General features: G+C 39.7%; 2 protein-coding genes across 4 annotated transcripts; one reads left to right on the top strand and one right to left on the bottom strand.

Annotated features, from left to right (window-relative positions):
• Window positions 1-2: 2 nt before the first annotated feature.
• Window positions 3-5,035, bottom strand: LOC115762783. Its single transcript, XM_030705136.1, has 3 exons — window positions 4,750-5,035; window positions 253-345; window positions 3-152 (listed from the first exon to the last, which is right to left on the bottom strand). The coding sequence occupies exons 1-3, from the start codon at window positions 4,815-4,817 to the stop codon at window positions 8-10; spliced, it is 306 nt and encodes a 101-aa protein (XP_030560996.1). The 5' UTR covers window positions 4,818-5,035; the 3' UTR covers window positions 3-7.
• LOC115762781 (hippocampus abundant transcript 1 protein) lies at window positions 341-23,828 on the top strand. 3 transcript variants are annotated; one of them, XM_030705133.1, is made up of 10 exons: window positions 17,310-17,525; window positions 18,534-19,232; window positions 19,776-19,991; window positions 20,992-21,087; window positions 21,150-21,674; window positions 22,033-22,241; window positions 22,313-22,399; window positions 22,467-22,564; window positions 22,631-22,897; window positions 23,075-23,828. In XM_030705133.1, exons 2-10 carry the CDS (start codon window positions 18,813-18,815, stop codon window positions 23,170-23,172), a joined length of 2,016 nt encoding a protein of 671 aa, XP_030560993.1. In that variant the 5' UTR covers window positions 17,310-17,525; window positions 18,534-18,812; the 3' UTR covers window positions 23,173-23,828. The 3 variants fall into 3 exon arrangements, with proteins under 3 accessions (XP_030560994.1, XP_030560993.1, XP_030560992.1); XM_030705132.1 differs by having other exon boundaries at window positions 18,268-19,232; XM_030705134.1 differs by lacking the exons at window positions 17,310-17,525; window positions 18,534-19,232; window positions 19,776-19,991 and adding an exon at window positions 341-782.
• Window positions 23,829-24,276: the final 448 nt, after the last annotated feature.

Here is a 24,276-nt window from a genome sequence, read left to right as displayed (position 1 = left end):
ATAAATATCAATAATTTCGATAATCTCTGGTCGTTGCATGGCAACACTGGAATGCATACGGTGCCCTCCGACGCGTTTCGGTATTTTTTGGCGCAAAAGTGAGCGCTGTGTTCGCATTTCGGCCCGTGTTTGCAACGAACGCATTAAATTTTCTGTAAAAATCGAATCAATTTTAACAATTTGAATAACCAGTGCCGTGCCAGTGTCTTGCCCAAGTGTTGTCAGCTATCTGTCAGCCCGAAATTGACTCACATTTCATCCAGAGGGATGATGATGCAGCCGCCAATTAAATTGCCAACAAGCGCAGCAGGCATCATCGACATCGTGCGCGCCGCGTTGTTGTTGCTTAATAAATGAGAATTCGAATTAAGAATAAATCGTTTTTTCGCCTAATTAAAGTATTCTACAAATAATAACTAAACGCCACAAGTGTAATGTATGCTATTTGTTGCTGTGACACCCAATAAAAACAACGCAGCCCCAACGCATTCCCACCGCTGCCGCTGCCGCCGTCGACGTCGCCGTCGCGGCCGCCATACAAAGCCTCGGCTAGCCCTGCGGCTGCGATTAGCCCACGTCGTGCATTATTAGACAAAACCAAAACACATTTACAAATACGCATATAGAACAATAGTTATTTGCTGTCGAGTCAAGGGACGAACGCGACTCGGCCACGTACATATATATTACAAACGCAACGCAAGATGCCCAAAATCTACGTGAAGAAGCCCTTGGCGGGCCTGGTCATACGCAATCGCAAGCACAAGAGCAGCATATTCACGGTGAGTGCCAATAAACACACATACATATGCATATTTACATATACATATATATATATAAGCATAAGCGTAAGTACATTGAGCGCCCCCTATAAACACCTGTGCAGCTACAGTGCACCGTAGGAACCGTTAGTTGGGCTATTGGGTTGGCCAGCTGGTCGCCAGTGTTGCCAATTCAGCGGTATTTTTTCCGGCATTTGGAAGAGTTCTTTAGCCGAAAAAAGCTAGATGTAGCTCTTTTCTGGCATCTGAATGATAATGACAACATATTTAAGGCAATTTTTATATTGGATACGTTTACGTTTTTTAAACGGCGATTGGCAACACTTAACCAGCTGGAATGTTGACATTTTGTATGTTATCGGTTATCGATAGACCAAAATGAGCTATTTTTGACTAGCGAAACGTTTTAAACTAGTTTTTTCATTTTGTTTATAAGTTAGCGATTTTGCGAATAATTCAGCAAAGTTTCTAGAATTGTTTTTGTTATCTAAACTCTGCCATAATACTTGCTTATTGCCCAAAATTGCTCCATAAAACTCAAGTTAAGATAACGTATTTTACAAGACCCGAAAAAAACCCGTATTTGTGAGTGTCTACTGTACTTAAGTTGAGGCAATTATTATCAGGTGCGGGCCCTCACGCTTTATCAACATGAATCACGCCTCGTGCGCCCAATGCCCGTTCGTATTATACTAAATTATAAAACGACTTTAAAACCGCCAATTGCTCATTTCAATAATTGTGATTGCGGCAAATGAAAGGCATAAATGTGTGGCTAATAAGCACGAACCTGCGTGCTATTTGGCTTATGAAACCTGTTGGATTTTCCAATAGACGATTGCTTATCAGACAGCGATAATATCTTAAATCAATGTTGCCAAAAAAAAAAAGAAAAAAACAACAACAACATATCATAATATTTACTGACATGTGTGTAATCAATAACTGTTATTTGAATAAACAAATAATTGTATATTTTGAATGCATATAACTTAAAATAGAAACAAATTTTTGACACGCTTTAGAATAGTAAATATTCAATGATAAGGAATTTTTCCTTGGGCTTTTTCATTAGTCATAAACTCGACTCGCTGACATCAGCAAAAGTGGCGTGCCTCGGGCGTTGCTTTAATTGTAGCACAGTGTGCACTCGATACAGTGGTTGCACAGCTAATGGGACTAACAGAAATTATAAATACAAAATCCAGTGTTGATAAAGACTATTTTTGAGCGCGTTAACAGAATCATACTGGTAGAAAATATATCATGTTGTATTTCTGAAAATATTCTGATTATATTTTCAACAAATTTCAAATTTACGCTAATTTAACTTATCTACAAAACAGTGCTGCAAGCTGCCGCTTAAAAAAGTTCAGTGTTCAAAAATACTTAATTTAGCTAAATACGACTTTTTTAACACTAACTGAGAAAAAACAGGGCTGTCATTGTTAGTGAGTATCGAAAAAAAGCTGAATAAGCTATAAAGTTCAGCACTTTGCGGCCAAAAATAGCTGAATCGACAACACTGCGAGGAATAGGCCTTCCACAAATTGAAAGTCTTCTCAAATTTAAATAAGCTCTTAATCCGAAATGTATTTATTCTCGAGCGACCACTGTATATGAGAAAATGTAGTTAACACAGCCGAGAATATTGTTTAAGCAATCATATGTTGCTTGTGCTTGGGAAAGAGAGAGAAAGAGAAACAGGGAGAGGCAGAGGCAGAGAGCGACAGATCTCGAGCATTTGTGTGTCAAATTTCATAATCAATTCAACGTTGACCTCTCCAACAACCACTTGTTTAATGGGCTGGAACACGGCAACTGTCGTTCTTTTGGCTTTCGCTTTCGTTCGAAAAGCTGTTCGCCGAGTCTTTTGTCTGGCTCTGTTTCTGTTTCTGCTTCTGTTTTAATTCTTTGTGTTTTTGTTTTTGTTTCAGTTTTTGTGTGACTTATTGAGCCACATATTAGCTCATTAAGATGGGGAAACACTACAAGTCCAACTGGGTTTTTGGGAGTGCATTGAACTCATTTCCCTGTGCTTTGACAACTTGCCACAAAAGTGCGTCTAATGAGGCAAAGCTAACAAATCAGTTCATACATGAACCATAAAGTATATACATGTATTCTTGCTCAGCATCCTGCTATCAAATATGTTTTAATTTTATCGATATCATGTCGATAAACATCGTTATCGAAAGTTTTGTTTTAGTGTGTCGAATTCGTATAGTTAACACAAATCCAAAATAACTCAAAGATCGGACTTCAAGCACCGAAGCTATTCAAGAAAGCATAGGCTGGAAGAATAGAAAGAAGAGTGCGGTCGGTACAGGGTATCTCTTAGTCGTGCACTCGTTGTGGATATTACATTAATCACAATTTGCTGCTGTCCTCCTGCTGCTACTGCTCCTCCTGCTTGGCGTGTAATTACATACACATCAAATGTGGAATAACACCCGCCGGGACGGCAAACTTCAATTTAACTCTGCCCCAGTAGCACTCCCCCTCCCCCCCCCCCCTGGTTATTCCCCTGAACCATGCATTTTTAATGCTGCTGCGTCGACGGCGACTGCGACGCTTGCGGCAAGCCTTCTGACTTCCAGATAATTTGCCGTTAACCGCGCTGTCAGCTAAAAGGCAGCCAGCCTGTCGCCATATTCATATAAACACTGTGCAACAAAACAGCTGAGCTTGCAAATTTATGTCACAGCAAAAATCAGAATATGATAAACAAAAATGCAAGCAGATAAATACATTTACATATATATGCATGCATGCATACATAACTATGTTAACTGGTGCAGGTAAATATACATATGAAAATTTGCAGCACAGTGTAATACGTATATTACGCATACGCACAGTATGCCACTAATGTGTATAATGTTTGCACTCAGCCAATTAAATTGATGGCTTTGAGTTCTGTATAAAAACTTAAACCTTGAACTAAATTATAGGAATTTGATTTGCTGTGCCTCACCTCAAAATTAATATTGCTTTGGAAATATTAACAAAACTGTACTATAATCAATTTCAAACCAGAAGTGAAATGTCCTTGATGAAAGCTTGTTTGGCTTTGTAAAATTGATCTTATGTTAGGGTAATTCTTTAAACCTAGATACAGGGTGTCTGTTAGTCCAGTCTACCCTCGAGATCATTCACACTTGTGCTTGACCGAACTCATTGAAAAGTAACCGAAAATGTTACCTTTTTTGGTGCATTTTGTGCGGCGCAAAGCTTTCATTCATAAAACGAGCGAACAGCGCGCAGAATCCGCAAAGAAAGCGAAATGAAAACGCGCAGAGCTTTTTGCTCTCCGGCGAAAGCTCTATACACTCTCTCTCTCTCTCACTCCACATGCGGCGGGTGCGCGTGCACGAAATGTGCACCCACAAGCAACATGCAACAGAAGCTGCCGCAACAACAACAACAACAACAACATCTCCGAATGTGCAAACAAACAAATTGCGAACGGAAAAAGTAAACACGGAATGGGAATAATTATGGGAAATTTGTTGGAGGTAAACATGAAATGGGAATTATTATGGGAAATTTAATGCAAACGAGAAAGCAGGTTTATGGAGCAAATGCGCGAAAGAGACGAAAGTGAAATAATCGAAGCTGTACTTTTATGTGTGGGAGTTCGAATTTGTGTGTGTGTGTGTGTGTGTGTGTGTGTGTGTGCGTCAGTGAAAGTCCCGAGATGCCGGGAAATTAAAGTTGATTAAGCAGCTGCGTTTGATCAAAGCTGAAATGCTCAGATATAACAAATATTATATACATTTTTTTTTGATTTTCTCCTTAATTTTGCACATTTTCGAACACTGCAAATTGGCTAGTGGAAATAATTATACCAAGCATGAAAAGCTTCAAAAGCTTTTTTCGTTCGCATGCGAAAATTGCATAGAAGAGTGGAAGTAGGAAAATAAGCAACGGCATATAGAATATAAGTATGTGTGTACGTACGTACAACTGGCCCAGACGCGGCGAGCGAGAAAAATGAATGCGACGCTTTTCCAGCTGAGTACGACACAGCATGTGGAAAAGCGCACAACACGCACGGAAACGTTGTACCACATTTTTGTTATTATCATCAACGTGATTATCGTCGTCGTCGTCGTCGCCGTCGCCAAAATATACACAACGAAAATTTTGTTGAAATTTTTCATTAAATATGTTTTTCTCGCGTCTGTTTGGTTAATTTTCGCACTTGGTTTCGCTTCGTACACGCTGGGAAATACGACGAGACGCGGCGCCAATGTAAACTAAACAATTCGAATAGGTTCAATGAAAGGTTTCGACAATACAATTTTCAAATATGTTGCAAGTGTAACAAAGTCTCGCTGTGTGTGTGCCTGTGTGTTCGTGTGTGTGTAAGTCAATGAAAATGTGCGCAAAATAAGTGAGTTCAAGTGAAACTAAGCTGAAAACTATTTGGAAAATAATAAACTTGAAATGCTTCCACATGTTGTCAGCTTTATTGTTGCTGCGTTTGCTTTCAGCTGCAGCGTTCAGTTATTGGCTATTTTATAGTTAAATTTAGCTATTTTTAGAGCTGATCAGTAGACAGTCTGGCTAGACTGTTTAGTGAAAATTCGTGCTTAGCAAGCTAATTCAGCTATTTATGGCTGTAATTGTTTTTTGCTTCGGTGCATTCAGCCATTTTCTAGTCAAATTTAGCTATATTTAGAGATGGACAGTGTGAGATAGTAGAAATTTGAAACTGATTGAATTTCGTGAAAAGTCTGGCTACACTGTTTAGTGAAAATTCGTGCTTAGCAAGCTAATTCAGATATTTATGGCTGTAATTGTTTTTTGCTTCGGTGCATTCAGCTATTTTCTAGTCAAATTTAGCTATATTTAGAGATGGACAGTGTGAGATAGTAGAAATTTGAAACTGATTGGATTTCGTGAAAAGTCTGGCTACGGGAAATTCGTGCTAATTCAGCAACTTATAGCTAGTATTTAATATGATTTTCAGCTACTTTTTAGCTGCGGCCTATTTAACTATTTGCCCGGATATTTAGCTCTTTTAAGACGCAGACGGTAGACATGTAAAAAGTCTGGCAACACTGTTTTATATTTATAGCTGTTATTCAACATTGTCTTTAGCTACTTTATTGACAATTGGCAGCACTGTTGAGCTGCCCGTTACGCAAAATATTTTGTAACTGTACTTAAATGTTGCCCACGCGTATTTTTTGTATTATTGTTGTTGTTGTTGCTCATCATGTGGCAGCTGCTGCTTGACTTTGTTGCTGTTCCTTAAATTTGTTGTTGCTGCTGTCTGCTTTCAACGCCAGCTTCGTGTCTGCCCCAAGACGACCAAATGTCGCCACATCCACACTGACAACACACGCACACACACACACACACACACACAGGGACACACACACTTACGCACGCAGCACGCACTCGCAGAAGCCTTCGCGTTGTTTTCCTTGAAGAAGGTCACTCAAACTTGTCCACCGCCCCCGCCCACTTTCCGCGCCCACTTTCACTGCCTTGACCAGCATTTTGCTTTTTAGCCCAAATGTGCTGTGAATAGTTCTTGTTTTTTTTTCCTTCTTCTGTTCTCTTCTCTTTTTGCATAATTTTAGCGTTTCGGTGCAAGCAAACGTTCATTAAAAGCCTTTTGTTATTCTGTACCGCCTGCCCTGCCCTGCCCCCTTGTACACCTTGCCCCAATCTCTCGCCCTCTCTGGCATTTCTATATATACCCATTGTGTATCCATTTATGTCACGTTGACCGTTCAGCTCAGCTCATTGCACTGCTTTTGTATTGTTGTTGATGGCGAATGTGTTTGCTTTGGTTTTGTTTCTTTGCCTACTCTGTGCTTTTATGACCAAATCAAAATGGCTCATAAAATGACACCCCAGCCCCTGCCTTCCCTGCCCAGATGCCCCCCAGCTGACCTCAATTGCAGCAGGAGCCGCAAGTCGCGTTTTAAAAGCATCAAATTTGCATACAACAAATATATTAATATCGTAATTGTGTTCATAATCACGATGCACCGCTTGATTCAATTGTTTGTTCAGCTTTAGATTTAACTGGACCACGTGTCGTATACGTATCAGATTAATTTCGAAATTGAGCGAAAAACATGCGTTTGATGTTGCAAAATGCTTAAACATATTTGGTTTGATGAGTGCTGAGGGTTTGAACCAGCTTTCTGCCTTGAAGCGCGACTCGGAAAGCTCGTTTATCACATCCTTAAAGCCAGGACTTGCCAGCTAGTCTTAAAAGTTAATGAAACAGTTTAGTATTTCGTTTTTTAATGCCCGTTTGACTAAAAATATGGGCAACTGTATATATTTTCATAAAAAATCTGCGGCAAAAATTTGAAATTTAGCAAAAATTGTTAATTATAATCTTGAGCTTTATATTTTTATATATATAATATATATAATATTTTATATAATATTTTAAATTCTATATTTACAATTTATTATTTTTATTAATCTCTAACTTGGGGACTTACCTTTAAGAATCTTTCAATGGGTCAAGAAATGCGCCTAAAATAATTTTGCTTAAACAAAATCTTCTCTGCAACGTGTCCGGAAAAGCACCTCAAATAATCGTATACACATTTTTTGCATAATTTATGTGCTCAAAAGTAAAAGTTCTCAAAGCTAAAAAGAAAAACTTGATATATGTGTTTTTCGCCCCCTTCCCCATTTTCCCACACCCTTTGAGAACACGCGCGTCGCTCGCCGGAAAAGTTCAATAAACCTTTGTCGCAAGAGAGAAACAAAACGTGGTGGAGAGGGGGAGGAGGCATGGCTGCATACTCTGCCCTGGAATTGAGCGATTCATTAGCATATTTTCTAGCATTTGTTGTTGAGCAGAAAAACAAAAAAAAAACTGTTTGCTGCACCTCTCGTTTGTGAAATGTGAACGCATGTGTTTAGGGCAGCTGTCGCAGCCATTTTTCTGAGATTGAGCTAAGACATGGCCCCGATTCAGCTTATATAGAGGGCAAATATTTGCCCAGCCAGCGATGCTAATGCCAATCATTTACAAGCCAGACATGACGGCGTGGCCGGAGATGCCAGGAGCTGGCCAGGAGCTGGGCAGGAGGCAGGAGCCCGGAGCGAGGTGCGAGGAGCGAAGGCAGCCACTGTCTTTCTTATGAAATGCGGTTAGATAATAAACACACACAGATACAGATACAGATACACACACAAGCAGCAATAAATTGTGGCTCCTTTCGGTGGCTAATGCGGCGTATGCGCAATGCTTCCATCCCGAACCCAACCCCAAGGCTATTGTATTTTTTGTTTGTGTGTTTTTGTGCCCTCAACTGCTAACTAAAATTATTCAATCAGAGCGCCACAGACAAACGAGGTTTATTATGTTTAACCTGGGTGATTGACTGATTGATTGATTGACGGTCAACGCAGAGCGCAAGTCGTTAGAGCTAGGCAACAAAATGTTGGGCAGTAGTAAGCATAGCTGGAAAACTCTTTAAGCTAAATTGACAAAACAGTTGAAAACCCTTAAAAAAGAAACAACTTTTTTGCTTGTTTTTCTTGAACTATATCCTATATACCATCATATAGCATAGGAACGATCGGTTGAATAATAGTTACTTACCTTAAAAACTATTTTGTTCTTTAAAATAACTTAGCCTCACAATATTGATGATGATTTTCGACCCATATTTCCAAAGATCTATATGATCTCTAAAAGGCATACAAATATTATATATGTGGCTATGTGTTTGTGTGTGTGTATGTGTTTGGGCGTGTGTGTGTATGTATGCATTTATTTATGCATACATATATGCATGCATGTTTGTTTTCTAGTACCAACGCAGAAAACGAATTTTTACCATGTGCTCTACTCCTCGATTCTCAAGAATTCAAGTAGGAATTCAATAAGGCATGCATGCATGTATGTAGTTATCGGGCCATGTACGCATGCATGCATGCATAAAAAGCAAACATGCTTACATGTCAAACAGGCATACATATGTATATATGCAAACTTAAAACGTAGCCCAAAATATCTTTGAATCGCATTTCTACCGAGAAAGATTTTATTTTTCCAAATGTGTGAAACATCTTTTAAGTGAATTTGAACAAAGATCTTTGAAAACGTGTTTGAGGCCGAACGAATGGTGAACAAAAAAGTTGCATACAAACCGTTTTCGCGGTTTTTTCCACATCTGCAGGTGGAATTTCCCGAAATCTCGTCCTAACGTGCACCTTCATCACATAAGGCTACTACACTGAAAATTTCAGCTTCAGCCAGACAGTTTCTCAGGACAAATAGTTTTCTATGTAGAGATATGTGAACCAAGCCATACTTATATTTAATCTTCTGCTGTTTTGTTAAATTGATTCATCTAAGTTCTTTGGAGACGTGCTTGCCACTTTTCATAAATTATTCTTTGAGTAAGAGCTGTTAGCTTAATGATATTTCTATAGCTTCTTTGAAAAGCAGTTTAGAATTCTATGGTCTATTCTATAAAGTCACTTGGATGACATTCAGTTTTTGGCTCACTTTAAGTGTAATTAATTTTTGTATACCTGCCTCGGTCAGAATATATTCACATATATCTTTCACTTGGCGAAATTTGTATGTTAAGCCGCCATATCCAGCTCGATTCCCGATGAGTCATTTTCGTTAGGCTTGGGTCGGCTTCGTCCTTGGACTAACATGTCTATTTTTTTTTTTTCTAGCCGGCACACCCTGCATTTCACAGGGCTGGCGCATTAGAATTTGGAATTCCCTTTGTTGTTAGTCCCAGCTAAAATATGACAATCATTTGCTGGTTATTTCAGTGTTTTGTTTATTTGGCAGCACTGCCAAAAAGCGCTGCTGTTGCAACGTATGCAAATTAACTGACTGCCTGACTGCAGCGAATTTCTTTTTTGCTGTCAACAATTTCGAGGCGCGACCAAACGGAACTGCCGTGTTGTTGAGCCTGTGGCATGCAAGGTCAGTTTGTGATTCGTGATTCGGCTGCATCATAATCATAGTAAATCAATAAAAACAGCCCCAAGCAACAAGCAGAATAATGGAGAAACAACAGCGAAAAGTTCACTTATATGCCTTTGACAAGCAGTTTAATACCCTGTAAATCATACTGTGTGCTGTGTCCAATATGCCTAACTTCTTCAAATGACAGGGTATGGGAATCTGTACAGTTTGAAACAAGCACTCAACCTACTGCTCATTTTATTATTATTGTTTTTTTCGTTGAATACAAATTCTGCTGAGTTTGAACCGGCGCCCTCTCGCAGTCTGATCCGAATTCTCAGACTCATAGCTGCTTTGAACACAGTTTTTCCAACTTGCAGGTTACATTTTCTAAAAGTGCTTAAGTTCAACCCAATATTGCTTCTTTTTTTGTGTAAAATTTCTGCACAGTTTGAACCAGCGCCCTCTCGTTCTAAAGCTGTTTAGAACACCGTTTTGTTCCACTTGAAGGCAACATATTCCAAACGTTCTCAATTTCCACCCAAAAAGGAAGCTTCAGACAACGTCGAGCTCAATTTATTGTTTCTTTCTTCTGCTGTGTTTGAACTAGCGCTCTCTCGCTCGCTAGTTCGAACTCCCAGACACATAGCTGCTTTGACCACCGTTTCCTCTCAGTTGTAGCTCAAATTTTCCAAAAGTTCTCCATTACGACCCAAAAGGAAGCCGATGTTGTAATTGCAGCATCCTAGCCTCTTTCCGGCTTGGGTCACAAATATCATTACGAACTTCAACAACGAAACGAAAATAAAAATGAAAGCTGCTGCTGCCTTGCACTTGGCCATGTTTTTAGCTCTGCATGTGCCACATGCCATTTGCCCATGTGATGCCCTAGGCCTGCTAGCATTGTCTTTGGCTGATGACAACCCGCTGTCACTCATATGTAGCTAAAGGGGGAAAGGGCATTGGGTACTTGCTGTATAATGATTTGATTTCATGTGTGGCTGCCAAGAGCCCCCGTAGCCGGAGCCATGCAATTGCCATTATCTAACTGGCCCCAGTAAAATCAATAAACTGCACATTCATCATGTAAATGGCTCGGTGACCCTTTTTTTATTTTCAGCGGCAACGCCTCGTGCTTTTTTTTTTGTTGCCATTTTTCTCCATTTTCCACTATTTTCCTCCATTTTACTGACCGGCCAAAGCCAAAGCAATTTATAGAAGCTTGACACTTTCCTGGCCACGTTCTCGGCTAACTATTTTTCATATTGAAAGGCGACAAGCTGCGCTGGCAGCACGCAAGTGTGTGTCTGCGTGTGTGTGTGTGCGTGTGTATATGTGTGTGCATGTTTGCGTAACAGGAGCGGAATAGAAAGCAAAAAGGGTCGGCCTTAGGGCTTGACAATCAATACCATTTCAGGGCTAGATCGACATTCAGATTTGAACTTCAACTTTTCAAGTTCAAAGTTCGATTTCTTATTTAGAATTCGACATAGGTACAAATTTCCCAACCCCATTACTCGGTCAAATCTCACCCGATTTTCGCGAGGGTTTCTTCATAGTTCGGCCTCTAGATTAATCTGGCATTTAAATCTGAACACCGATTTTTTAGTCGAAATTCATGTCCAAATCTTACCCCAAGATTCGTATATAGACATGGGTCAAAATTTCCCACCCCCATAACTCGGCCAAAAATCAACCGATTTTCATGAGGTTTGTCTTTTTGTTCATGTTTTTCCCTCTAGATTAATCTTGCATTTAAATCTGAACACCGATTTTTTAGTCGAAATTCAAGTCCAAATCTTACCCCAAGATTCGTATATAGACATGGGTCAAAATTTCCCACCTCCATAACTCGGCCAATTCTCATCCGATTTTTACGAGGTTGGGCTTTTTGTTCATGTTTTTCCCTCTATATTAAATTGGCATTCAAATCTAAACACCGATTTTTTAGTCGAAATTCAAGTCCAAATCTTACCCCAAGATTCGTATATAGACATGGGTCAAAATTTCCCACCCCCATAACTCGGCCAAAAATCAACCGATTTTCATGAGGTTTGTCTTTTTGTTCATGTTTTTCCCTCTAGATTAATCTTGCATTTAAATCTGAACACCGATTTTTTAGTCGAAATTCAAGTCCAAATCTTACTCCAAGATTCGTATATAGACATGGGTCAAAATTTCCCACCCCCATAACTCGGCCAAAAATCAACCGATTTTCATGAGGTTTGTCTTTTTGTTCATGTTTTTCCCTCTAGATTAATCTGGCATTCAAATCTGAACACCGATTTTTTAGTCGAAATTCATGTGCAAATCTTACCCCAAGATTCGTATATAGACATGGGTCAAAATTTCCCACCCCCATAACTCGGCCAAAAATCAACCGATTTTCATGAGGTTTGTCTTTTTGTTCATGTTTTTCCCTCTAGATTAATCTTGCATTTAAATCTGAACACCGATTTTTTAGTCGAAATTCAAGTCCAAATCTTACTCCAAGATTCGTATATAGACATGGGTCAAAATTTCCCACCCCCATAACTCGGCCAAAAATCAACCGATTTTCATGAGGTTGGGCTTTTTGTTCATGTTTTTCCCTCTATATTAAATTGGCATTCAAATCTGAACACCGATTTTTTAGTCGAAATTCAAGTCCAAATCTTACTCCAAGATTCGTATATAGACATGGGTCAAAATTTCCCACCTCCATAACTCGGCCAATTCTCATCCGATTTTTACGAGGTTGGGCTTTTTGTTCATGTTTTTCCCTCTAGATTAATCTTGCATTCAAATCTGAACACCGATTTTTTAGTCGAAATTCATGTCCAAATCTTACCCCAAGATTCGTATATAGACATGGGTCAAAATTTCCCACCCCCATAACTCGGCCAAAAATCAACCGATTTTCATGAGGTTTGTCTTTTTGTTCATGTTTTTCCCTCTAGATTAATCTTGCATTTAAATCTGAACACCGATTTTTTAGTCGAAATTCAAGTCCAAATCTTACTCCAAGATTCGTATATAGACATGGGTCAAAATTTCCCACCCCCATAACTCGGCCAAAAATCAACCGATTTTCATGAGGTTGGGCTTTTTGTTCATGTTTTTCCCTCTATATTAAATTGGCATTCAAATCTGAACACCGATTTTTTAGTCGAAATTCAAGTCCAAATCTTACTCCAAGATTCGTATATAGACATGGGTCAAAATTTCCCACCTCCATAACTCGGCCAATTCTCATCCGATTTTTACGAGGTTGGGCTTTTTGTTCATGTTTTTCCCTCTATATTAATCTGGCATTCAAATCTAAACACCGATTTTTTAGTCGAAATTCAAGTCCAAATCTTACCCCAAGATTCGTATATAGACATGGGTCAAAATTTCCCACCCCCATAACTCGGCCAAAAATCAACCGATTTTCATGAGGTTTGTCTTTTTGTTCATGTTTTTCCCTCTAGATTAATCTTGCATTTAAATCTGAACACCGATTTTTTAGTCGAAATTCAAGTCCAAATCTTACTCCAAGATTCGTATATAGACATGGGTCAAAATTTCCCACCCCCATAACTCGGCCAAAAATCAACCGATTTTCATGAGGTTTGTCTTTTTGTTCATGTTTTTCCCTGTAGATTAATCTGACATTTAAATCTGAACATCGATTTTTTAGTCGAAATTCAAGTCCAAATCTTACCCCAAGATTCGTATATAGACATGGGTCAAAATTTCCCACCTCCATAACTCGGCCAATTCTCATCCGATTTTTACGAGGTTGGGCTTTTTGTTCATGTTTTTCCCTCTATATTAATCTGGCATTCAAATCTAAACACCGATTTTTTAGTCGAAATTCAAGTCCAAATCTTACTCCAAGATTCGTATATAGACATGGGTCAAAATTTCCCACCCCCATAACTCGGCCAAAAATCAACAGATTTTCATGAGGTTTGTCTTTTTGTTCATGTTTTTCCCTCTAGATTAATCTTGCATTTAAATCTGAACACCGATTTTTTAGTCGAAATTCAAGTCCAAATCTTACTCCAAGATTCGTATATAGACATGGGTCAAAATTTCCCACCTCCATAACTCGGCCAATTCTCATCCGATTTTTACGAGGTTGGGCTTTTTGTTCATGTTTTTTCCTCTATATTAATCTGGCATTCAAATCTAAACACCGATTTTTTAGTCGAAATTCAAGTCCAAATCTTACCCCAAGATTCGTATATAGACATGGGTCAAAATTTCCCACCCCCATAACTCGGCCAAAAATCAACCGATTTTCATGAGGTTGGGCTTTTTGTTCATGTTTTTCCCTCTATATTAATCTGGCATTCAAATCTGAACACCGATTTTTTAGTCAAAATTCATGTCCAAATCTTACCCCAAGATTCGTATGTAGACATGGGTCAAAATTTCCCACCCCCATAACTCGGCCAAAAATCAACCGATTTTCACGAGGTTTGGCTTCTATACTATATAAACATAGATAAAAATTTCCCACGCCCATATCTTTTGACACAACTGTAAAGAACGGCTGATCCGTTAGGAAAGCTAACAAAAATCGTTCCTACTTTATTTATGAGCTTGCAGCGATGCTTAGCATTATGTGTCTTAGAAATATATATATATACATTAGGATATATATTCCTATTCAAGTTCCAACTGATTTCTTAGCTAACTCTTGGTGAGGAGTATCAAGCAAAGCTCCTTTTAGCCATTAAGTTTCTGCCCCATTGAGCTCCCGTTTTAAGCAATGGGCCCGTTTGGCGTCAAGTCCGCTCCTGGCGAATATTACGTATACGTCGCGTGGCCGTGCACGCTGTCGTCATTGCATTGAATCGAATTTAAAAAACGAAAAAATAAAAGCGCCGCAACGGCTGCTGCACTCATCTAACCTTGAGTCTTGTTTGTCAATGGTGCGAGAATCGGTTTCGGTATCCATTCAACTGGACGGACAGACTTTGGCACGTGTGCGGCCCGAGCTATCAACAGGCTCTGTTTTATCAATAATTCGACACGAAAATGTTCGATAATCCATCAAGAAATTTGTTTTCCTTTGCTGTTCGCACTTCAGATTTAATTTATTATTATTTGGGCATTCCATAAATTTGTTTGTCCAGCGAAACTTTTAAATGCAGCTCGTTAATTGAATTTGTGGGCACTTTTTGGCAGCAAATAGCTTGGGCCACAACAGACAGCTCTGTGTGTGTGTGTGTGTGTGTGTGTGTGTGTGTTTGCCTTGCCCCACTTTGTGGCAACTTTAACTTTACTTTTCAAGTTCGCTTCGCCTTCGACTGCATACTTTTAGGCTGATTATTGGGCTTTGCCTTTGCTTTCACTTCATTGGAATTGGGCAATTCTCTGCCCGAACTCATTTTATGCATGTCAATTATTCGGAGCCCAAAATTTGTCCTTGCCTCGACAGGCGAACCTTATTTTTTACTCACAATTTCGTTTGCGTGTGCGAACTTATGCAAAATCGAGCAGGATCTGCGCTAGTCGACTGACAGTTACCCTGTAAACAGGACTGGGTAAAACAGGCGTGATCTAGTCGGCAGTTACCCAGACATTCGAGCTGGCTTTTTTTCTTGGAAAATGATTACTGGATTAACATCGGTGCTTAGAGTCCGATCGCTGTGAAACTTTCAAGGCTCAAATATGGCATAAAAAAGTGTGTGCATACGAATGTCCAAATATTCTGGGAATTGGGTATATATAATTGAATATATACTCTAAATTTGCTGTCTCTTATTGATATAAGCTTAAAGTTGAAGTAAAAAAGAAGCAAGTTTATATGAATTTGGGCCAAGTTTTCCATTATACTTATAATACAAACTAGATTCAAACCAAATCTTCCAAAGCTCTTATAAAGTAATATTTCTTAAAGAACTACAAGAACTTAGTTTCAAAACAGTCAGAAATTTGTTGCTGACATAAGTAGGGCTTTAGTTGTAGCCACTCTCGACCAAGCCCATTTACAGGGTATATGAAGCACACGTGTGGGTCTGGACAGCAGATTAATTAACGATAAATGTGCGGTAAAATGTCTGATATTACGTATACGCCGTGCTGTTAGCTTATGGCCTAACATAAGGCGCTGACACAATGAAGTAAATTAGAAAAAAATCGAATTGCCGCTAATCATATATATACTATATATAGTTAAATATATATAGATAAATACTGATATACATATATTTAATTACCGCCATCTGGCTTTAGAACGTGAAATACTATTTGTAATTGAAATATTGTATGGAAAATGATTAATTTTTACACTTTATGAAAGGTTTTTTCTGTGTTGCAACTAATTCTTGGCACGATATCATATTTATGTATCTGTATTTTGTATCTGCTTGGAGCTCAGATAACGCGTGCAAGAACAAAAGTATCTTCCACTTCTGTTCCGACACTTTTCTTATCTTTTTGTTTATTTAACCCGCTTTTGCCACTGTTTGGCCGGCTTTCATTCTACTTATTTAGCTGCTGTGTTTGCTCTTGACCCGATTTGGGGTAGATCGCGCGATCTCCATTGGGGTTGAGCACGTCGTCATGATTTATGCTGCGTCAGGCATTTATTTTGATGACTTTTATCTGGTGTCAAGAGCATTTGCTCAATTTAATGTTAATTTTTATTAGGCTTTTGTGGAATGCATGTTCCTTTTAACTTTTTACTTTAGCACAGATGAGTTATCGAAGCGATACAGTTTGCCTTCGATTAACGATATTTTTAAATCGACATTGTCTATCGTTTCCAATTTATCGATAAAAATCGTTCGAGACCTGGTTTTTAAGCTTCACGCGAATATTTTTGGCACTAGATATATCCCTTTTTTGATACCTTCCCCAGACTGCTCGCAACTGTACTCAGGGTATCTGCTAGTCGTATAATCCCGACTAGAGCACTCTCTTTGTTTCTATTGTCTAAGTCAACTTGTAAACGCTTTTAATGGACCGGCTCTTAAATGTTTTGGTCGTTTGGCATGTTTTATGGTTTAAGCTCTGTTTAATTTCCTATCGGAGTTCACAAGAGGCTGCTAATTTGTTTTTGTATGCAGCAACTGGTCAGCGCTCCCGCATAAACATATTTAATAGCTGCTCAATTTCCCTCCCCCTTACACCATCCACAAAAATTACCCTTTTGACAATTTGTTCCCTCTAATTTGGTACTTTCTTGTGTGCTTCAGTTCGTTTTGCTTAGTCCGCAAATAAAGTCCGCTGCGCAGCCTCAAGCGCAAGCTCGCTCTCACTCACACACACACGCAGACATACACACACACACACGCGACAGGCAGACAGCCAGGCAGACACACACACACACACACACACACGCACGCAAGCACACATACAGCAGCCAGACAGACACTCACTAGCACGCCGCGCTGTTCAGTTGCTTTCCTCTCCCCTTCTCTCTCTCTCTCTGTCCGTCTCTCGGCTTTTCGAAAAGCTCATCGCCCGCTCAGTGCCCATCGCGCATTCGAACCTAGCAGACGTCGCCGAATGTTTGTCTCAGAACAGTTCGAAAATGTATTGTAAATAAATGTGGAGTTAATTGTAAGGTTTTTTCGTGAGCATCAGAGTTGTATAAATAAAAATTGAACGTTTGTCAAAATTCGAAGCACATCTTTGTTACACTGTCTACACCAAAAAAAAAAAAAATTCATAAATTCAAATTGATTCGCAGTTTATTTGGCTCTCTTTGCAAAAATATCGTAAATTCTTGTCTTTCGGAGTATTCGGAGCTGGTTCACGCAACGCCGAATGCTGCACTCGAGTCGAGTTTTCTCTGTGGTGACAATATCCCTTTTTAAAACAAACGAAAAACAACGGTGATTGTTCTCTCTGCTGCCTCTCTCTCTCTCTCTCTCTCGCTCTCTGAAAAGGCAAACTTGTTATGAAAAGCAAAGCTCTCTTCGATGACGAGCAGCAACTGAATTTGAGACGATTTGATTTGATTTGAGTTTCGTGCGATTTGCTTCAAGCTTCGCTTTGTTTCTAACAATGTTAATTGTTGTGTGTGTTTTTTCGGTACTTATAGATGCGTCGCTTCTAGGTTTGATTAACATTCGCACGTTAAACAACAGGCTAAAAACAACAACAACAACAACAATAACTAACCTTAATTGACTTATAACGACTCTTAACTCATCGTGAGCTCTAAATATGGTTAATTTTATTGCATACTTCGCGACGTCATTAATCAAATTTGAAGTAACTCAATTTGCTTAAATTAACAGACGGAACAGAAATTAATTAATTTACAAAAATACATATTTTTCTTCAAGCAGTTCTTAAACGGAGTTGCATTTTTTCGCTGGAAATCAAATCAAATCTATTAAAATTAAGTTGTTCCCAAATTAGAAACAGGTAGTTAAAAAAAAAAATAAAAATAAAATACTGACTGTTTCTCATTGGAAAACCTAGTGACTAGCTGTGGGACGTGACACGCCCACTTTTGGCAATTCAATTGTAAATTTAATGGCAACTTTTTAGCACGAAATTCGCCAACTGTTTTTTTGTTTTTGTTTTTTGGGTCCGTATAATTAAGTTTTATTTGTAACCATTTTGTAGTCGGACTCGCAGCTGAAAGCAAATCTCGCGCGTTCCTCAAATGAAAATAAATACTGAACCGGGCCGCGGTTAACTGTAATTACAGCCGGAAAAGTGCCTGAAATCGGAGAAGACGCCGCCGTAGCAAGAACTATTTTGTTATTCCTCACAATCAATGATAAATGATAACAAGAGCGAGAGAGAAAGAGAGAGCGAGAGATAGAGAGAGCGAGGCAACGGCAACAGGACGCACAGTGAGATCCGATCTTCGATCTGATATGTTCCAGAGCATAGCCAGCTGATTCCTCAACTGTGGACACCACGTGGCAATGGAAATTTGTGTGCTGGCCAAACCAAGGAAACTGTGTGTAAAGCAGCGACTGACCTAGCGGGAGTCAGAGAAGGAGAACAGAGAGCCAGAACAAGTGCGACAGAGTGAGAGAATCAAGAGAGTACTGAGTACAGAGTATACAGCAAGAGAGTGTGTGTCTGCCGCTCTCTGTGCGCGTGTGCGTGTGTGCGTGTGTGTGCGTGCGTGCGCGTGTGTGCGTGTGTGTGCGTGAAGCATGCGTAACAAGCTCAGCCAGGCCAAGCGGCAACCCAATGAGCATGCGGACAGCAGCTTTGAACTGGATGAGCAGGAGCCGGCGATCAAACACTTGACCAGCAACAACAACACGTCGCATATCAAGGATGAGTCGGATGCGGGCGAGCTAACGGACACGCTGAGCACGCACAGCAGCAGCTCCACGCCCACCACCGCGGATGTGGCAGATGTTGCGGATGCGGATACGATCAGCTCACTGCCGCTCTCACCTGCCAACTATGCTGCCAGTAGCGTTGGCTGCGGTGCGCACCTGGTAAAGCGGCATGCCACAACGCTCAAGCAGCAGCAGCAGCAGCAGAAGCTGCCGGCGGAGACGGCGAATTCCAATATTGCGGACACGACCAACAGCGAGCTGCGGGATGAGGATAATGTGCCCACGGTAAGCCACAAAGCTGCCGCTGATGTTAATGCAATTGCTAATGCTAATGCTCATGCTAATGCTGATGCTGATGCGAATGCTAATGCTGATACGAATGCTAATGCTGTTGCCGATGCTAATGTTGAGGCTGATGCTGATGTTAATGCAATGGCTAATTCTAATGCTAATGCTAATGCTGATGCTGATGCTGATGCTCATGCTAATGCTGATGCTGATGCTAATGCTAATGCTGTTGCCAATGCTAATGTTGAGGCTGATGCTGATGTCAATGCAATGGCTAATTCTAATGCTAAAGCAAATGCTAATGCTAATGGCAATTGTAATAGTACTGCTGGTGCTGATGCTGACGCTAGTGCTAATGCTAATGCTAAGGCTAATGCTAATACTAATGCTAATGCGAATACGAATGCTAATGCAAATGCTGATGTTGATGCTAAGGCAAATGCTGATGCTATTGCTAATACTAATGCTAATGCTGAAGCTTATGCTAATGATAATGCTAATGGCAATGCTAATGCACCTACACCGGCATCTCTCCTGCAGTCTTCGAGATATGCGGCGCATCCGAGCGCCGCGTTTGCAGAGACCACAGCACAGGGCGCTTCCAGATCGATTGGTGGCACACATCGACGCACCCTGTCCGCCGCTTCGTACATCTCGATGCGTTCGCAGCCTACAATTGGAACACCACCGGAGCCGCCAAGCCAGAATCGCTTCTTCGAATGGATACGCTTCGGCTGTAAATTCTGCTGTTGCAAGGTTTGTGCCCTGGGAAAATTCCATTGTACAAATTGCCTTTCGTTTCAATTGATCGAAAGACAAACAAATCAATTTCATAGCTCCAATCTCAGTCCCAGTCCCATTCGCTGCTCCCTTCCCATGTGCCCGGGCAGTTAGACAGTTTCCGATTTCATTGGCGTCAAATTGTTGCTTGTTCTTCTGTGTATATCAATAAGTAAACGTCAACATCGTTGACATCACGTTAGCGAAGCAGGTTTCAGGCTCGAATCCCAGATTATTTTTGGGCTCTTTTAGATGTTTATATTTATAAGTGACATTTAAAAGTTAAGTTAATAACTTATGACATTATGCAGTTAAGAATAGAACGTGATTATATAATATTTATGAATATTGGAAGAGGTATTGCTGGTTCGAATCCACAGCTTGTGTTGGGAATAATACTTGATATTCCATTCAAAAGTTAGTTTAATATTTTATAACAATGCATGTTCTAATTAAATTATTTTATGAATAGCTGAACATTGGAGTTACAGGTTCGAATCTTCGACTATTGTAGGGGATTTGAATCGATGCTCTGAAAAAGTAAGCTTTGCAGCTAACAAGTGTAGCACATATGTATGAAAAATGAGGGATATATGTATGCTTTATTTTTAACTTAAGAGGTCGCAGGTTCAAATTCAAGGCTCAAATTAGATTATTAACTGTTTACCATATTTGTAAAGTAAGTTATTATTATTAGTGTATGACTCGGTTCTTTTGGTCAACTCGAGAGTCAAGTCTTAGCCCAGGGCCAGTGCTATTAAACAGTCAATTTGTTAGCTTATAAATCTACTCTATATTAATAATATTAATAATAATAATATAATAAGTAATACTATTAAATAATAATAATATGTAATAATGATAAATAATAATAAGTAATATAATAAATAATAATCGTAATAATAATTATAAATAAATGATTAATAATAATAATAATCGTTATAATAATAATAATATATTTTCTATAAACCCACAGAGTTCGGGAATTGGCGAGCCGAGTGTGCATCATGCGCTGGTTGTGATATTTTTAGAGTTCTTCGCCTGGGGTCTGCTAACCATGCCCATTATATCGGTGAGTGTACCATTGATAATAATTCAAAAATAACATTTTGATGAAACGTAACTACTTTGCAGACGCTCAATCGTACATTTCCGGATCATACGTTCCTCATGAACGGCCTGGTGATGGGCATCAAGGGCATACTGTCATTCCTGTCGGCGCCATTGATAGGCGCCCTGTCCGACATTTGGGGTCGTAAATTTTTCCTATTAGTTACAGTATTCTTTACATGTATGCCGATACCGCTGATGTGCGTAAATACGTGGTGGTTCTTTGCCATGATCTCAATTAGTGGCGCATTTGCCGTCACCTTTTCGGTGGTGTTCGCCTATGTGGCCGATGTCACCACGCCGGAGGAGCGCTCCAAGGCCTACGGCCTGGCGTCGGCCACATTTGCCGCCAGTCTGGTCATCTCGCCGGCGCTGGGCAATGCTCTAATGGATATGTACGGCGATGCATTGGTGGTCGCTCTATCCACGGCCATTGCGGTCTTGGATGTATTCTTTATTCTAGTCGCTGTGCCGGAGAGCTTGTCCGAAAAGATGCGACCCGCCACATGGGGTGCACCCATCAGCTGGGAGCAAGCCGATCCCTTTCTGGTGAGTTCAAATGTTAGCAATTATTTGAATTTGATTTTGATATTAAAGCTCAGCTGAAATGCATTTGGGGTACTCGAATAATTGTTTGGCTCGAACGACTCAATTGTTTGCAACTCGAACATGACTCGTTCGAGCTTCGAGCTACGTTTTGTTCCAGCTAATCGAACATATTTGTATTGTCGAATAGCTATTTGTAGCTCGAACATGTTTGATGACTCGAGAGGTTCGAACTTCAATTGAGCAAATGCCTTCGAGGTTGATGAATCGACCTCCGCTTAGCTCAATAATTGCATGCTCAAGTCTGTCGCCTTTCAGTTGAATCGATTGATGCTAAATTATGTCTGTATTTTCATTGCAGGCCCTGCGCAAGGTTGGCACAGATAAGACGGTATTGATGCTGTGCCTCACTGTGCTGCTCTCCTATCTGCCCGAGGCCGGCGAGTACTCGTGCATGTTTGTCTACCTCAAGCTGAAAATGGGCTTCAACTATGTTGAGGTGTCCATTTTTATAGCCGTTGTGGGCATACTCAGCATTACGGTCCAAGTAACGCTGGGCTCGTTCATGAAGTGAGACAATTATTTGACTGTCTATCAACTGTAGAGCTCGTTTTGTAAACCAAAAATTTGATCCATTGCAGAGTCTTTGGCGCCAAGCGCACTATCATTGTGGGCCTAGCCCTCGAGTTGGTTCAACTGCTTTGGTACGGCCTGGGCAGTCAGAAGTGGTAAGTCATATCCTGAGAAGGCATGAAAGGAGATCTGTCATCATATACTAACTCGTACTCTTTGCAGGATGATGTGGTCGGCGGGCGTTGTGGCCGCACTGGGCTCGATTACTTATCCGGCGATCAGCGCGTTTGTATCCCTGTATGCCTCGCCCGAGAGTCAAGGTAAGCTACACATGAGCACATTCTCACCAGATGGTATCTCATTCCGTTTCTTGTTTGCCGTTTTAGGTGCTGTGCAGGGCATGATTACGGGCATGCGCGGCCTGTGCAATGGCCTGGGTCCGGCCGTCTTTGGCGTTATCTTCTATCTGTTCAATGTTGATCTAAATCCCGATCATGAAGCCATTATGAACAACAGTCATCCGACGAACGTTGAGAAGATATCGATGCATGTGCCGGGCCCGCCGTTTGTGTTTGGCGCCCTGTGCGTATTCTGTGCCATTGTCGTGGCCGCCTTCATACCCGAGAGCCAGCAGGCGGTGCTGGAAAAGAAACGTAAGGATGAGCCTGATAATTAATTCATAAAAATATATGTGTGTGCTTCATTTGGGGGGGAATTTATAATCAAAACAATATATATATATAAATTGAAGAGTGTTTTAAAAATCCGATTTTAATCAATCTGTACATCTCTCTGTGCCTCTCCCCGTTCGATTTGGCTGCTGCTCGCAGGTGCCTCGCTCGATGTCCAGTACGAGATCGAGACGGGCCACAAGGTGCCCAGCTCCTTGGCGCCGCTGATACGCTCCGATTCGCTGGCGCAGCTCTAGTCTGCCACGCTGGTGTCTATAATAAATTAAACGATTTAGTAATTGTAACAAATGCTGTAACTAGTTTCGCTTTAGTTTAAACGCAAAACCAGAAGAAAAACAAAGTTAGAATTTGCAAAAAAAAACAAAAAAAAAGTTATTGTTAAGTCAATTCTGTTCTTTTTCCTTGCCGCATGTGATTTGCATTTCCGATTCACATTTAAATATTGTACAATTATTAATTTCATAAATCATTTATGAACGGAATCAGCTTGCCCGCAAAAAAAAACAACAACATAATAATAAGAGTTATAAACGCAGCCTGTGTTCATTTTTGGTATGCAAGTTTGAAACATCACGGTGAGCCTAACAATTTGTTGTTGTTTTTTATTATCAACGGGAAACAAACATAAACAAACTGCCAAATAAAAAAAAATAACATTATTGTGTAAAGTGCAGCACAAAGAAATAAAGGCGGCCTCATATATTATTATGTAGCAATTGATTTTGTTCAGCAGCAAACAAATTATAATTACAATTAATTAATTAGTATTAACTAAATAGTCAGCTTTACTTTGCAATTGTTTAGTGATCTGTTGTCGAGAGTCGCAAAAGAAACAACAACAAATATATAGTTCATAACAAATACTATAATTAATAATGCTAACTGTGTAATAGTTCTTTTTTTTTAATTTGATAAAACAACAACCAATCGCATAATAATATTATTGTTTTTAAAACTATCCAGGCTTAGGCAGAATAATTAAATAAGCCAGTGCATATGTGTCTAGCTCTTAAGTAGCTGTAAAGTTTCACAACAAATATATATATATATATATATATATTTATATATTTTTGATTTTGAAGCGCAATTAATGTAACGCAGTTCAATGTAAAACTGAAACCAAATTTCTAATGTAAATTATTTAACATAGATGACAAACTAATTGCTATGCTCAACACATGCATAACAAATAAATAATTAAATAAATATATGTATATATGTATTAGCATATATATATATACACAATGTAAAACCTAAATGTATGTACAAATAATGTGAAATTAGCAAATCAACCAAGAATTATTAACAACAACAACAAAAACAACAACAAATGTGTAACA

This window comes from Drosophila novamexicana, unplaced genomic scaffold, assembly GCF_003285875.2.
Source record: "Drosophila novamexicana strain 15010-1031.04,08,12 unplaced genomic scaffold, DnovRS2.1 tig00000644-arrow-pilon, whole genome shotgun sequence".
NCBI lineage: Eukaryota > Metazoa > Arthropoda > Insecta > Diptera > Drosophilidae > Drosophila > Drosophila novamexicana.
This window is presented reverse-complemented; position numbering and strand designations above follow the sequence as displayed.

What these genes read in the sequence shown, in the direction of transcription:
- LOC115762783 (XM_030705136.1), bottom strand. Translation starts at nt 4,817, where the DNA reads ATGCTGTGTCGTACTCAGCTGGAAAAGCGTCGCATTCATTTTTCTCGC. An exon ending in TCGCCGCGTCTGGGCCAGTT is followed by an intron (nt 346 to 4,749) that starts GTACGTACGTAC and finishes TCATTTATTAAG; the next exon opens with CAACAACAACGCGGCGCGCA. An exon ending in ATCATCCCTCTGGATGAAAT is followed by an intron (nt 153 to 252) that starts GTGAGTCAATTT and finishes CGATTTTTACAG; the next exon opens with AAAATTTAATGCGTTCGTTG.
- LOC115762781 (XM_030705133.1), top strand. Translation starts at nt 18,813, where the DNA reads ATGCGTAACAAGCTCAGCCAGGCCAAGCGGCAACCCAATGAGCATGCG. An exon ending in TGCCTCGCCCGAGAGTCAAG is followed by an intron (nt 22,565 to 22,630) that starts GTAAGCTACACA and finishes TTGCCGTTTTAG; the next exon opens with GTGCTGTGCAGGGCATGATT. An exon ending in GGCGGTGCTGGAAAAGAAAC is followed by an intron (nt 22,898 to 23,074) that starts GTAAGGATGAGC and finishes TGCTGCTCGCAG; the next exon opens with GTGCCTCGCTCGATGTCCAG.